At 33.4% G+C, this 16,408-nt stretch overlaps 1 protein-coding gene across 1 annotated transcript in view; it reads left to right on the forward strand.

The window, feature by feature from the left end:
- Positions 1–16,408, forward strand: part of HIVEP1 (HIVEP zinc finger 1) — a 139,360-nt gene that overhangs the window by 62,379 nt on the left and 60,573 nt on the right. The window contains exon 3 of the mRNA XM_081057677.1: positions 5,787–5,840. Coding sequence (XP_080913803.1) covers positions 5,787–5,840 — 54 coding nt within the window. The remainder of the gene's footprint in view (positions 1–5,786; positions 5,841–16,408) is intronic.

Raw genomic sequence — 16,408 nt, forward strand, 5'->3', positions numbered from 1 at the left:
GTATTGGATATATTTTTAACATTATGTCGTTGTATATTTAGTCTTATTGAAATAGCTCTGGCAGTTAACAGAGTAAGGAGCGTGTACTGACGTGTAATGAGGAGATGTAGGAGTTAGGCTTATTCAGTAGTAAAAATAGTACAGTCACATATGGTGATCTTTTCTCAATCAGATGGTATCTCTTTCAGTAAACAGAGGTGCCTTTTACAGTTCATTAGGATCTACTTCATAAAATTTTAGGATTAGCATTTCTACTTTGTGTTTTCAGGGCTAAGAAGGGAGAGTATTAGCACAGAGGTTGTAGATGCCTATCAACACAGCAAGAAGGAAGGATGAGCTGATAGAATTAAGGTAGAAATTATTTTTTAAATTTATTTTTAATTACAGTTGACATACAGTGTTATATTAATTTCAGATGCACACAGCAGTGATTAGACATTTATATGCCTTATGAAGTGATCACCCCAGTAAGTCTAGTACCCATCTGATACCATACACAGTTATTATGATATTATTGTATATATTCCCTATGCTGTACTTTACATCCCCATGGCAATTTTTATAACTGGCAATTTGTACTTCTTAATCCCTTTCAAGGTAGAAATAATTTAAGTCGTTGATAGATGGAATGGAGTAATAGGTCATTCAAGTGCTTTCAGTGTACTGATAAGTTTCCCAAATGCAGAAATCATTTATAATGTTAAAGAGGATACAGTGCTAGGTTCTTAAGTAAAATTACCCAGAGTCAATTTTCAATATTGTGTGCAGGTATTCCTTTTTATCTTTTTCAGAATAGGTCAGTGTTTCTCTGTGTCACTTGGCAGGTTATGTAGGCATTTATATGATCAATAAATCACACAGGTCCGTCTTATTGTTACTATTATTATTATTATTATTATTAATGATCATGGGATATGTAGCTATGGTGAAATGGGGTCCTACATGCAAGGTTTGGTGGTGGCACAGAGCAAGGAGATACAGGCTCTGGATGAAGGTGTTAGAGAAGGTGCCCTAGAGAAGGCACCATGTTGAAAGGATGTCCCATAGAGAAGGGATGGGGTGGGAGGGGCATTCCGGAAAGAGTCTTAGAGATCTGACAGAGCCTGAAGCTGCAAAGAAAACAGGAGTGGGGGTGGCTGAGGGGAGGGCAGAGAGGTAGTGGGGTCACAAAGAATTTTGTTAGCCACGCAGGGGAATCCAGGCTTTATGTTTACCTTCAAATTGATATTTAAATGGCTGTTTAAAGGATATAATAACCTGTAAATCTCTTTATAGAGCCATTTTGTTCTTTCTATGTCTAGTTCTTCTTGTTGTACCTGACACGGGTTAGACATTCAGTGCAATAAAAACACACAGATTTGTTAAACCAGATCCTAACAGTTTAGTGCTTCAGCCCCCAGAGCTGTGATGTCCTGGATCCCCAGGCTCTGGGGGAGTGGTGTTGAGGCACCTGAGATGGTGAGGGAGTCCTCACGTGTCTGTCTGCATGGGGTGAAAATGGTCCGAGAGCGGGAGCTTGCTGTGAGCTCTTATTTGAAGATTGCTTTACTTTTTTATTGCTTATTAAGTGATCTATTTTAATTGTCTTGTCTTCTCCCCTGAACCCTAAGAAAGGTGGTTTCTTAAGGGCTCTAGGACTTTTTTTTTTCTTTTTTGCTCAGTGGTTTCAGATTATGTTTCACAAATTGACTTATTTTTTAAATTTGTATATAAATATTTTTGGATGATGAAAAAATATTTTTGCATTGCTTTCTTTTACCAAAGTTTTTAAATTTGTAAAACATTATACAAGATCTCTCATAGTCTTTACCAGTAACAAATAGTCTTTACCAGTAACAAAATTCTGTGCTTTATCAGAGACGAAAACTAAAGAGGTATCAATTTTTCATACTTGCAGAACCAAAGTGTTACCTATAATAGTACCTCCTCTCCTAACCTGTCTCTCTGTCAGCCATGGGCCTCTCTGTAGCTTAGGGAAAATTGTGGATCCGTTCGTGTGTTTCTGGGAACTTTTCCAGGTGACAACTTTGAGTATGTTTAGTAAAAAATGAATTAATTAGAACATTAGCATCTTAATTTAAATACAGTAAGAACTCATTACAGTTCAGAGTGTGTTACTTACTTCAGATTTACCAACAGGGTATGAGTGTCCATTTTGCATGTATGTTTATATTTATTTTTAATCAAGAGCAACAGAGAAACTATTTATTTCTGAATGTGTAGTTCTCTGTGAAATTGTTACCTGAGATAACAGTGACAGTGGGGAGGGAATGATGGAAGATTCCTCAGAACCTGAGATTCCATCCTCAACAACGTGCCCCTCACCCCCCTCAAGGCTTATAGTGAGATACTCTTGCTGGGAGGTGTTATCCTTGGTAAAGGGAAAGGTTAAAGAAAGGGGGGATGGTAAGAAGATATGCGGAGAACTGCTTGTGTCAGTGAGTTTCACGCTGCAGGTTTACAGTCCAGCAGGGGGTGGTGAAATCAGTGTCCTTGGGTAAGGCAGCATTTTTTACTTTTAATAGGAAAGGGTAGCAAGTGGCATGTGGGTGAGTTTGCCTCTGAGTTATGTATACACACATCTATGCGCCTGTAATTGGTTTGAATGTAAAGTGTATTTCTTGCTCTGGTTCATAGTGAAAAAAACGCTGTTAAACGTTAGTAAGTTGCCTTGTGTAAACCAATTAGGAGCATATAATAAATGACTACTTTCTAGTTTTCGATAGTGTCTTCAAAGCACCATATTTTACCAGGAGAATCATACAACAGGTTAAATGCAAACAGGACTTTCTATAAAAATGGAAGCAAAAGCTTTTAACAGTAGCTGTTAACAATTACCTGTTGAACTGGATGGAGGGCTAAGTAAAAGCACTAAAGTAGATGCTTATCCCTAACAATAGTTACCCTAAATCTACTGATTTGTACACTGTTATTATCAAGAGAAAGAGGCAACTTAATTGAAAAGTTTAAAAACAAAGATTAGTATTTTGTGATCAAATGTAAATTGAGGTAATTTTTGTAAGAATTTGTTATATTAAAGTGCAAACAGAAGATGGCCAGACCTCAGTATACTAAATAAACGGCAGCTGGTCTTCAAATGTGTGTTAAGTCATGAGTTTTGTTGCTTTGAGCCACAATTGATTCTATTAATAAAACGTTTTATTATGTAATGCCAAATTATGTATGCATAAACTTAAACAGTTATTACTGTTATGACTATATAATATATATATACTACTTACAGTTCTTAAGTTTGAATGAACTACTGGCATAGAAATAATACCTACTGTTTTTCTTTTGTGTTTCTCAAGGACTGTATATTTAAATTATGTGATTTGTTTATTTACATTTTAAATGTCATTTTTTTAAAAGTGGGCCTTGTCCTTTTGTTACTTGTATGAATATAGATTTCGTCCATGCATTTGATATTTCTAAATTACTGTTGAATGCAGGATCCATTTTCTCCATTTAATAAGAGTGTTATTTTTTTTTTCCACTTCATGAGATTTCAGTTTCACTCACTTCATGAGATGAGAAGTAACTAAAGTGTGTAAATAAGAAAAATTGTATTTTCCGAAGGTTATCTCTATTCCTCATAACTCTTATTCTGGGTCTGATAATTAGCAGGAAGCAATTAACACACTGCTGAGGGGAACTCATTTGTCAGGATGAAAATTTAGTTATTTTTGGCCATTGCTGATACATAGTGTTTAATATTTCAAACTAGCTTGTTTCCTTTATTCTGCTGCTCTACCTCTGCCTGGATTTGGCAAGCTCAATGGATCAACACGCAATTGAGAGAAGTTTGATCAGTAAATCGAAGGTTCTCTGAATTTCTGGCTTTTCTGGCAATGCTGATGGGGGAAGAGGCAGGTAGACCAGAGTTTGAAGGGCCTGTGGTGGGATCTGTGCCTTTTATTTATTTTGGGAAGGATGCCACTTTGGAAGTTATATCTTCCTTGGCCAGTAAGGGTAGGTTTAGCATTGGAGATCATTTTGGGGGCTGGTTGTGTATGCCAGAAGGCATAAATGGCTGACATATCAATAATATGATAGCATTTGAACTGTACTTCCATGGACTATCTAAAATATTACCTAATTATTGGTACTGTATTTCAGTACAAAATAGTACTCTGGGAATTTTATAAGTTTCATCATTTACCGTTATAATAAGCACTTAGACCACTATATTAAACTAGGAATTGGTCACTGTCATAGTCATCAAATGTATATATATATACACATATATATACACACACACATATATATGTATGTACGTATATATACATATATACATATATATATAAAATACATAATAAAATTTATAAGGATGTATATAAATTATGCGAGGTTGGACAATTAGGTTCACGAACTCATCCTAGGAAAAGTGCTACATACCTCATTGTTGAATATCACTATAGTCACCTTCAAATTACTTCCCTTGGGAAGCTATGCACCAATGCCAGCACCTAGTCCACTTTTTTTCTGGAATGGGCATCAGAACTGTCATCATATTATCCTTGATGTCCTGAATGTCATCAAAATGTCCTCCTTTCAATATTTCCTTCATCTTTGGGTAAAGCAAGAAGTCACTGGGGGCAGATCAGGTGAGTAGGGAGGCTGTTCCAATACAGTGATTTGTTTACTGGCTAAAAACTCCCTCACAGACAGTGCTGTGTGAGCTGGTGCATTGCCGTGATGCCAAAGCCACAAATTGTTGGTGAAAAGTTCAGGTCATCTAACTTTTTCACACAGCCTTATCAGCACTTCCAAATGGTAAGCTTGGTTAACTGTTTGTCCAGTTGGTACAAATTTGTAATGAATAATCCCTCTGATATCAAAAAGGTTAGCAACATCGTTACAACAAATTCGTGAACGTAATTGTCAGTCCTTGTGTATATATAAGGATATATATGCATATATATTGATATGTATAAGGATATATGTATTGTATCTATAATATATATAATATATATATAAGTATATCCTTATAAAATTTAAGTTTATTGTTACCAAAGTGGAATGTGTAGTTATTTACAAAATCAGTTGTGCCCAAAGCCTCAGATGGAAGAAGTGCAGGCTCTGGGCGCTCAGTTGCCTCCCTTTCCTGTCCACTCCTCAGGCAGCCCTCCCAAGTCTTGGTTAGTTGTTGCTTCTGGGTTACACCCAATCTTTTAACACTTTGTGCATATATAACAATTCTGTAGTCATTAGTTATATATAGTATCTCTTTAATGCGGTATTCTGCCTATACATTTCGTAGATAATTCTATCCTGTTATCAAGTGTTGGCAAAAGTGATGGGTGTCATGTTCCTCTTCAGCTCATTTCCTGTATTTTTCTTCCGAGTTTGACGTAGGTCTTAAGCCATCTATGAACTTTGCTTAGAGTTGTTTCTAAGCTAATAGACATTTGTTATATCTCTGATCATATCCCTGTTGGGCACTTACATGTCTTCATAAGGAAAGAATTATTTTTACTTACATTTATTAGGCAGTTAAATGTTTTTTAACTATAGTTGAGTATTTGAAATACACTAATTATTTGCATTATGGAACCATTAATTAATTGGAAGTGATCCTTGTGACTAAGACATGGTTAAAATTATAATTTCAGAAGGGAATATAATATTACTTTAACAATTTACACATATTTGTTGCATAAATAATTCATTTAACAAATATTTATTACTGTGTCAGACGCTGTTTATAAGAAGTGTGTTTGTTTTACTCTATTCTTATTTGTGCACGATGAATTGATTTTTAAAATTTTCTTTGTTTTTCTTAGACAAAATTGAAGAAGCACAAAAAGAACTTAATGGCGCGGAAGTGTCAAAAAAAGGTAAATTATATTCTCTATGCTATATAATGGAAAGAAATAAAATTTAAAAAAGGTAAATAAAATCCACCACAGTATATACTTTAATCTTGCAGAGATTCCTATGTAAATACGTTATAATTGCAGCCTTACTAACTCAATCAGTATAAGCATAAGACAGAATTAAAAATCACCTTAAACTAATTGATACCTAAAAGTATATGGACTTTGCTTTATGAAATGTTTTAGCTACATAGCACATTCTGTTACTGTTGTCCACCTATTAATATATTGCTTGTAGGAGTGTGATTGTTGTAGGAGTGAAAGTGCTGGTAAGAGTGAAGATGGTTGCAGCTCTTTTGAAAGTCCTGTTCATGACACTGTCCCATAGCAGTAAAAGAACCAGTATACTGGACACTGATGGGTATGTTCATGCATGTGTGTGTGTATGTGTGTTCACGTGATACAGTACTTTTTTAAAATGACCAAGATCTAAGACCACTAAAATAACTTGAATGCTAGAAGTGGAGAAATAGTTGAATAAATTTTAGTACATTTATATTTTGGAATGTTAAACAGCTTTTTTAAAATGTTAATTATTTCAATTGGCTGTGAAAATTTGTTGCTAAATGAGAAGAATGAAATTGCAGTGTACCATGTAAAATATCATACCATTTTTTGGTTCAGTCAAAAGCATACATGTGTGCATGTGTGTGCACACACACGCTTATACGGGATTGGATAACAATGGTGGGAGAAACGGCAAAGGAAGATGATAAACTTTTATTTGTATGTCCTTGTGTCCTTTCATTAGTTACACGGGTATAAGTTTGTATAAAAATAAGAATTGTAACGGCAAAACTTGGTTTTCCTCACAGAAAGCATACTGATTTTTTTTAGGTAATATAAAAAATACATTCGATGTAGAACAGTCTGTGGGGAGGGGAAGACAGTGAGGTGAATCGTGTTCCAACACTGTTAAATGAGTAAAATTAATTTAAAGGATATAAAGTTCCCTATGGCATTTATATTTCATGACTTATTTCTTTGGCCTTGTTACATCTTCTAATTACAGTGGAATATTTTGGCAGAGCAAATTAGCCATGTAGGATTCCAGTTGAGTGTCTTTTTTTTTTTTTTTTAAATATGTTTTCAATCTAGTTAGGTTCTTAACTAGGTACCGTTAGTGGAAATAATTTCTGGCTGTCCAGGTCCCACCCCAGCCTGTGAAACTTCCAGTGTTTGGGGTTGGTCTGATAGTTATGCTGTGACATGCAACACCTTAAAGAATTGTCCTCCTCCTCCTTTTTCCTCTCCCTCACCCCATTTTTCCATGGAATCCCTGGAAGGTCCATATTATATGTGATCTTTTCATGACATTCTTGCAGAAAAGCAAGTCTAGAAAGAGCAGAGAATTCACTATAGCTGTGCTGTCCGTTTGAAAGATTGTCTAAAGACCCCTTCCCCACGTCACTGTAGGCATAAAGCATTCAAGACACTCACGCTGTAAGAGACCTCCTTAGGATTAAACTTCATTTTTAAAAAAATTTTATTAAATTTATTGGATAACATTAGTTAGTAAAATTACATAGATTTCAGATGTACAAATCTGTATTACATCATCTATAAATCCCATTGTGTTCACCACCCAGAGTCAGTTCTCCTTCCATCACCATTTATTTGATCCCCCTTACCCTCATCTCCCACTTCCCTACCCCCTTTTCCTCTAGTAACCACTAAACTATTGTCTGTGTCTATGAGTTTTTATTTGTTTGTCTTGTTCGTTTTGTTGCTTTCAGTTTTCTATCTCACATATGAGTGAAATCATTATGGTTCTCGACTTTTTCTGCTTGACTTACTTCACTTAGCATGATAATCTCACAGTAAACTTCATTTTTTATGGTCAGCTTTTTTCACATCTAGTAACGATTTAAACCTGCTTCAACTAGCAAAATAAATGTGTGCTTGTTTTCTTTTTTCTTCTTTCTTACCCCTGTGGCAAAGAATTTTAAGAATAGTGAACTAAACGGCTTATAGGAAGCAAGAAAGGGAACAAGGGTTCTGGAAAAAGAAAAGGGATAATGAGGTTTCTAATAATCTAGTGGGCTGCATTTGGCAGGCTATACTTACTGAAGACCTAGGATGAATACCAAATGAGCATTGTTCTGTGCACTTTACTACCTAGCATTACTGCTTGGCTTTCCTTTTTCCATAAACTTTCTGGGCTAATTAACAATAAAATAGTTTTCCTCTCAAATATAATTAAGGAGTAATATCAGTTTGTCTTTAACAACATGAGATAAAATCTTTGAGAAATAAAGCTGTTAAGATTTCTCAAATCTTTGCTTGCTGAGATGTCGATTTTATTAAAGTTCATTTCTTCCTTTGAAGAATCTACTTTAAAATCTAGAATTATTTATTGTTTTTACTGATTAAGGTGAGGCATCACATTTTTACTGTTTTTCCAACATGCTTTTGTTTTATTTGCCCCCCCCCCCCCAAGTGTGACTTTTTTTCTACATCTGGCTTTTAGTCTACAATGCTCACTGTTCTAATTCTTCGTCTCCATTGTAGATATGGTGGTCTGTCGTCATTAACTTACTTAAGGTTTTTTCTCACCTCTACTTTTTTAACCATTAGGGCAAGTAACTAATTTATCTCCAGAAACATTTAACATGATGGTAGGCTGTTGAAACAAAACGAACAAACAAACATAAAAAACCTTGTTCATTAATAGATTAAAAAAATATCTTTCCTGTTTAACAACATTTTAAGGAAGGTTAATCTGTGTAATATGGTGTCATAGAAACTAACATTCATCCATTACATACCAGTAGAATATAGAAGTGCACTAAATTATGTGAAAACATTTTATTCTTTCTCACTGCTTATGAATGAAAATCAGATGACTTTAATTTTATTTATTCTGATTTTAATCAATTTCAGGAGAAATATGGAATACAACATTCATACAATTCTCCATAATATCATTATATTCTTCCTTACAGTGCTATTTACTTGTTCTGTAGATTGTGCTTGACACTTTGTAAAATTATTGCACAGGATTTAAATAAAATAGTGAATGTCACAGATGAGGTCATGGAATATGTATAAAATAAACTGGGAAGAAATAAATAGATCAATTTATTAGGAGAGCTTTTATGTGCTATCTCTTAAATAAACTTTAATTTTACTTTGTTTAAAATTTTTGTCAAAATTTTTGTCAACATCGTTTCTAAGTTTCATGCATGTTGTTGCATGTAGCTATTCTTTTCACTGCTGTAATAATGCTTCATTGAGTGAAATGATTTCTTCATTCTTTTGTTGATGGATTCAAGTTATTTCTACCTTTTTGCTGTCACAAACAATGCAGCCATGAATATTTTCATATCTTGGCCCACATGTGTAGAATATATAGGGAGTGTAGATTTCAGTTTCATAAATTGATGCTGAATTGTTTTCCAAAAATTTTTATAGTAAAATAAGTCCAGGTTTTATATTAATTTTTGCTCCAAAAGACACATTAGAGTTGATTATCTGGCTAGGTCTTATGTTCAGGGAAACAGGGTAACAACCCTTTATCCATTTTATGTGTTTTAGTTTTTAGCTTTATTTTTCTTTTCTTTAAAATTAGTTAGTTAGTAAAAAGAAGTTCTTGGTTTTAATGTTATCAACCTATTAATCTTTTTCTTTTATGATTAGTATTTTTTGGTTGGGGTTTTTTTTCTTTCTTTGTCTTAAGAAAGTCTTTCTTACCACAAGGTCTTAACATATTTTTTATTCTGTTTTCTTCTAAAAAACTTTCACATTCTGATTAAAAATCCATCTTGAGTTGATTGTTTTAAAAATATGGTGTGAGTTAGGGTTTCAGGTTTTTTTCCCCCAAAATGGATAACCATTTGTCCCTGAAACATTTTTGATTGGATTCTCCTTTTTCTATTTCATAAATTTCTCTATATGTATGGGTTTGTTTCTTAGCTCTCTATTGTTGTACGTTTGTCCATGGGTTAATATAACAGTGTGTTAATTATTATCACTTTATTGTCTTGATGTACAGTAAGGCAAATTCCTAAAGTTATTCCTTTTCTGGAGTGTTTTGACTATTTCTGGTTTTTTGCACATCCAGTTAAATTTTAGAACCAGCTTTTTAAAAAAATCGAACTTTGAAATTGCATTGATTTGGGGACAAACTGACTATAGTTGTAATTTTCAGGCTTTCTTCCTATTCATAAAGATAGTATATTTTTGATTGCTTGTGTTTTCTTTCATATCTTATATTTTTTTCTACATGGATCTTGTACTTACTGGATTTATTTATTGGGACTTTATTTGCTGGTGTGTGTGTGTGTGTGTGTGTGTGTGTGTGTGTGTGTGTGTGAAGTTGTTCTCTAGCTTTCGTTGGCAAATAGAAATGCAACATATTGTATATTCATCTTATATCCAGCCACCTGACTGAACTCGTTCATTCTGTAAACAGTCATATCGGCTGGGAGTAATGAAAACTTTCCTTCTTCCTTTCTAAATAATTGTGTTTTTTACTTATTTCCTTGTTTTACCTACTTGGTTCTAGTAAAATGCCAATAACATGGTAATGTTGGCGTCCTTGACTTGTTCTTGATTTTAAAGGGAATTCTTCTCTAATATTTCACCATATTTGATGTCTTTTTATAGGGTGGGGTCAGTTTGTTTATTTTAATAGCTTAAGGACGTTATATCTTCTAGTCTTGATTTGTTGAGATTTAAAAAAAACAAAACCCTTAAGGGGTTCTCTTAAAAATCAAATGCTTCTTCTTCATATGTAGAGATGATCTTATGGTATTTATTCTTTCATTCTAATATTTAAACCTCACTTGCATTTTTAAAAATAATACCATTTTGTTCTTAATATTTAATCTTTTAAAACACACTACTAGATTTGATTTGTTAATATTTGTTGAATTCTGTATTCATGTCCAAGAGATATTGGCCTATAATTTTATTTTCTTACAATTTTCCTCACCTGATCAGTTTTAAGATTATACTAGCTCAGTAGAATGATCTGAAAACTGTATCTTCCTCCTTCCTGTAGAGGTGTTTGTTTAATATTGAAATTATAGTTTAATAGGCAAGTCTTAGAATATGTTTTGACTTTTGAGAGGAGTTGGGGGTAGATTTTTAAGTACGAAGTCAGTGTATTTAATGATATGGAACTATTCAAGTTTTCTTTTTCCTCTTCAATCAGATACTAAGTTATACTTTTCTTATTTATCCATTTTACTAATTATTCATGTTTATTGGTAAAAAGGCATTCCTAGTATTCTCTTACTCTGTTTATTGCTGCTGGAGCTATACCTGTGTCTCCATTTTCATTGTTAATATTGTTCATTTGTGCCTTTTCTCTCTGTCTTGATTAGGCTTGCAAGAGGTTTGTCTGTTTCACTCTCTGTTTATTATACCAACTTCTGATTTCCTTGATACTCTCTTGTTTCATCCTTTTTGGTTTTATTAAATTTTGCTCTTGTCTTTTTCCCTCTTTTTGTTTGGGTTTATTGTGTTATCAAATTTCTTAAGTTGCAAACTGGGCTTAATTTTAAGGCTTTATACTTTCCTATTGGAATCACTTAATGCTGTTAATGTACATATTGCTTTAGTTGTATGACACATCTCTTCACTGGCTACTTTCATTAATTTCTATGCTGGTTTATTTGCCCTTCTTGGTAGAATTTTTTTTCCCCGGCCCATGGTTGGGGATTTTGTTTTTATTAGTGAGTTTTTACTTAATTGCATTGTTATGTTAATTATTTTTTGAAACCAGTCTGTATTTCTAAGTTGATTTTCTCTGTTTCTGAATGCTTTGTAAAACAAAAAACACCAAAAAATCAAATTTTTAAAGAATCTTCTATGAACTTGTTCTTAGATTTTATGTTAGAAATTTAGAATTCAGCATTTTTTAGCTAACGTCAGTATTTTACAAAGGTGAAAAAACTTAAGTGGAAAAATGTTAAATAACCTTACCCCAGAGTGTGCAAACTGAAAGTGGCACAGGTCTTGGACCATGTTATTCTAATGTTATTTTGCATTGTAACTGGATGAGAGCTATGTTCTCATAATAGTGGAATCTGCAGTAGTTAGTCCTGTTCTAAATTACTCTGATGAGATTATGATAGTATTCACCACCTTTTAAAAGTTGTGATGATTCAGGAAAAAATAGTTACGATTCAGACAGTGGGTTTGGAGACTTTAGTTCAGCTTGCACTGGAATTTTTTACATTGTTCTGTCTCAAACGACTAAATCCTGAAATTGCTGCCATAATACTGGTAGTTTCCTTTCAGCAGCAGTGTTGCTCTGACATCATATACTCCAGCCACCAGAAAGTTTTTATTTATAACAAAATTTCTGTCAATCATCTATTTTACCATATATTTGAGAGTATGAGTTCCTAAATATAAGTTTATATGGCTTATGGAATATAGTAAGGAATCTGTACTGCAAAAATAACTTAGTGATATTCAGGTTTGCTCCAAGGAATCAGTTGACAAGTAGGATTTTTGTTAACATAGGCATAATTTATGCCCTGGAATTATTCTCCTGTTATCTGGGGAAGCTTGAGGGAAGTTAGGCTCCTGTGTAAAACTAGACTGAGTAATTCAGAAGTGAGAGTGACAGACTAATGGGGAGCAGAAAACTAGATCATGAGCTCCAATTAGTGTGTAAACCAGAAAGCTAGAGTTTGCTCACGTACTTTCCTAAAAAAAAAAAAAAAAGCTCCTTAGTCAGTTTGCAAGGAGTGAAACATACTCCCATTTTCTTTTAAATAACGCATATAATATTTAAAAAATGAAGGCTGATTTAGAATAATATTTTATGTTCATAAGATTTACTTTAATGCCAATGACATTCTTTTCCTTAAGAATTCTGCTAGAATTCTGCTAAGTATACTTAAGAAAATATACATAAGAGCATTTTCTTACAGTTAGAGGCGATGAAGTCCTTCCTAAATATGACTAAAATTTAGGTGGCATGATGGAAAGTTGGGCTGATTTTTATTAAATTAAAATAAGTATTGTCAATACAATATAAGATTAGATAAAATGTTTTAAAATACTCTGGGAGAAAGTATGTGAAATAAAACAAAACCTGGCTGGCTTAGTTAAAATGTTATAAATTTGGAAGGACATTAACAATTTACAACATGAAAGGTCACATGGATACAGCCAGTGGAAAGGCTAGTGAGATGTCTGAACTATAGAGTATTTTTAAAGGAATGTAGTTTTATTATTTTAGTATTGTAGTAATGCCAACTAGTTAAGTATATATTTTTGACAAGTCATTTTTCTTGAGTTTAAAAATTACTAGTACAGAATGTATTAAAATGAGTGTGCTTAATGGGTGTTTATGTTAAATAAGAAAATGTTTATAAATTCTACTTTCTTAATATTAAAATGCCCTAGAAAATTCATCGTGTCTTTCTTACAAAATTGTTTGTTCTTTTATTCAATACATTTTTGTTATATATCAGCTTTCTTTTTTTTTTTTAGCCCTGACAGATAGCAAAAAAAAAAAGTCTAAACCCTGAAGGAACCCATAAGCCTTAACTCAGATGTTGCCCAAATTATCATAAAATCTGAATTGGTAGAATCAAAATTCATGAGGTTTTCTGTAGACCAGCAGCAGTGCCTAAGAAATTTCCCTTGGGAAAACAGCAACAGATTTTCTATTTTTTAGAAAAGAAAGTCATCTCTTCTTTTAATATTATTTGGAATTTCAAATTTAAACACTCAGGTCATGCGAAGCAGTCTCTTAGTGTAATACACAATGCTAATTGCTTGAATTACAGGAAAATTAGTATTGTCTTAATTATTTCTGCCATGTATATAAGTCAAAGTTATTATATGTCAATCCTGTCAATATTTTGAGATTTAACAATACCAGATCCCAAAAGGTCATTGCCTTCCAGGTAGACTGCCAGCTTTATAAAAGATGATTTGCATGATAAATAAACAAAACAGTTTTAGTACATTAACGTAAATTAAATGTTCTTTAAATGTTCTGTCTTTGTGGTGTTTAAATGCAAAAAAAACCCAAAACTTTGCTTCCTACAAAATATGAGAGGCAAAAATTCTTAGTATTTCCTAACAGTGTTACTAATTACTATCTATTGAGGAATCAATTATTGAATCAGAGATTTAAATGGCTAACAAGATTTTATTATAAGATTCATAGAAAGGCTTGCATCCTTTTGTATGTTTATAGAATATTCCACTGACTTCCAAATTATATTGATTGGAAGATGCACAATGATATGCACCATTTAGGAAGGGAAAAAGTCACGCCATTTAAGTCATGACACACTGCTTTTGTATTTGATTAGAAAGTGCATCATGATTTCAGGGAGATTGCAATGTTCAAAACACATTTTTTTGAGAGTCTATAAAGTATGTATTATGTCCAGTGCTTCATTTTTTGATGAGAGAGATGAAATAGTTTCCAGATAATGATGTGTGGAATTGAGCTGCTTTGAGGACGTGTTCCTGAGGACTGGAAAACAAAGGAATGGATCTTATTCTGTTTGTTTACTTGGGGATTCATGGAAGAATGATCAGGTTATGTTCAACTTACTCTCTTTACTTCTTAGATAATTGACCTCGTGCGTGCATATGCCTCAGTATTTTCTATATAAATAATGTTGCAGGGTGAATTAAAACGATACAGTCTGTTGCTGTTGATTTATTTAGGCTTTTCTTCAGCTTTGCTGCTGTAGTTTGTGTGTAGAAAAAAGAAAGGCAGAAGAAAAAAGAGAGAGACAAGCTATTTATTGCCTACCTAGAGACTTGTTCTTTTGCATGTTTCCTCAGATCAGAGAAGGCAGTAGGCATGTTGCATAATCCTAGGGAAGAAATAATAGAAGATAAAAGCAAGGGGAGGCAGAATAAATTGAAAACAGATAAACAGCTGGGAGAAATTCTAGAAAATAAATTTTTAAAATATTAAAAAGCAAACAGTTATGGAAATAACGTGCCATTTTGCCAAAATATGGTATTCTTTTATTATTGTTTCACTATTCAGAGAATGTTTCGTTGGACTTATGCTGCATATAAGAAGAATATCAAATTTAGAAGGATAACTTAGAATTTTGCCCTGATCACCAAGCATGGGATATAATATTAAGTATTTCAGTCAAGAAATGATTTGGAAGCAGCAAATGAGATTCTGTGGTTGAGTGAGGAAAGGCAAGAAGAGGGCTGAAGAACATTTAAATGAGAATAAATGTATGTAGTACCATTTATACATAGTCTGATGTTGAGTTAGTGGGAAAATAGATTTGACCAGATTGTGTACCAGATTGTACTGGGAGTGCAGCACACTGCACAGGAGTTGCGACCAGGGCTGTTGCTACTAGTGTGTGTATTCCTGGAGGCTCACCACCTAGCATGCAGTTAGCCACTTAGAAACTGTTTAACAAAACCCTTTGATGGCTTTCTGTGGCTCTTAGCATGAAGACAAAGCTCCCTAACATGGCCTGAGACGTCGTCTCACTAAGCTCCTTCCCGCACCCTCTCTCCCCTTCCACACAGGTCTCCTCATGATTCTTCCAGTTCACTTTTGTCCACTGTCCTATCCCAGCCTTTCATACAGTTCCTAGTGTGTATAGTAGTCATCTGGAAAATACTTATTGAATAGATGAAATGGATAGGTGGGTGGGTGGGGGGAGAGAGGAGAGGTATGGATTCCTTTGCATAGCAAGCAGGGCTTTTCAACAATATGTACCATTACTTTTATTTTTGAAGTACTTTTAAATAGATTTTTTTTTTATTTTTCCTGTAACCTAAATTACATATCTTAAGTAAATTGTTTTATTACATTATCAGTATGATTCAGTTGTATATATCTGCAGGGATATATACAAATCATTTATGAATGGCCCTGTAACAAAAAAATTAAAGCTTCATTTTTTAACCTTTAATAGAGACTATGGACAGCCACTACAAATGAATCCTTTCTTTTGATTTTTGTCTACTTGCTAAGATTAAGACTACTCCTTGGGTAGTTTGTAATATAGTACTTTTAGTTAATTTGGTGGGAAGTCGTGATATATTAAAGAATTGAGGAACTTTCTTAGAAAAATCACCAAGGTTTTTGGAATCTTTCTCATGAAAATGAAGCAAAAGGACATAAATTTAAATGACCCTCAGGGCAGAGAAATATAACTGTTATTCTGTAACATTATTTGAATAAAAGTCTGACTCAGTTTTCTACCAGGTGATCTTCTTAGACCTGCAGTATTCAGAATATTTAGTTTTATCAATGCTATCTTATTAAGAATATCAGATTTTTATCTTTTGCTTCTTGAACACTCTTATTTTTGTATAAGCCATATTATATGACATTAAAACAAGTTATAAAAATAGAAAATGTACTTACTTCATAACACCTCATCTCAGTTGTCATCATTTTTATCTTTCTTTTTTTCCTAACCTGACAAGAACATAGCCAAAGAGAACCTGTCTTGAGGTACAAGGTTGTTCTTGCCTCTTTCTGTGAGGTATTTCATAGAAGTCAGGCAAAAGTTCTTATCTAAATGGTAAATAAGGGGTAATTTAACAAATGTTAT

Source organism: Rhinolophus hipposideros, assembly GCF_964194185.1.
Source record: "Rhinolophus hipposideros genome assembly, chromosome: 8".
NCBI lineage: Eukaryota > Metazoa > Chordata > Mammalia > Chiroptera > Rhinolophidae > Rhinolophus > Rhinolophus hipposideros.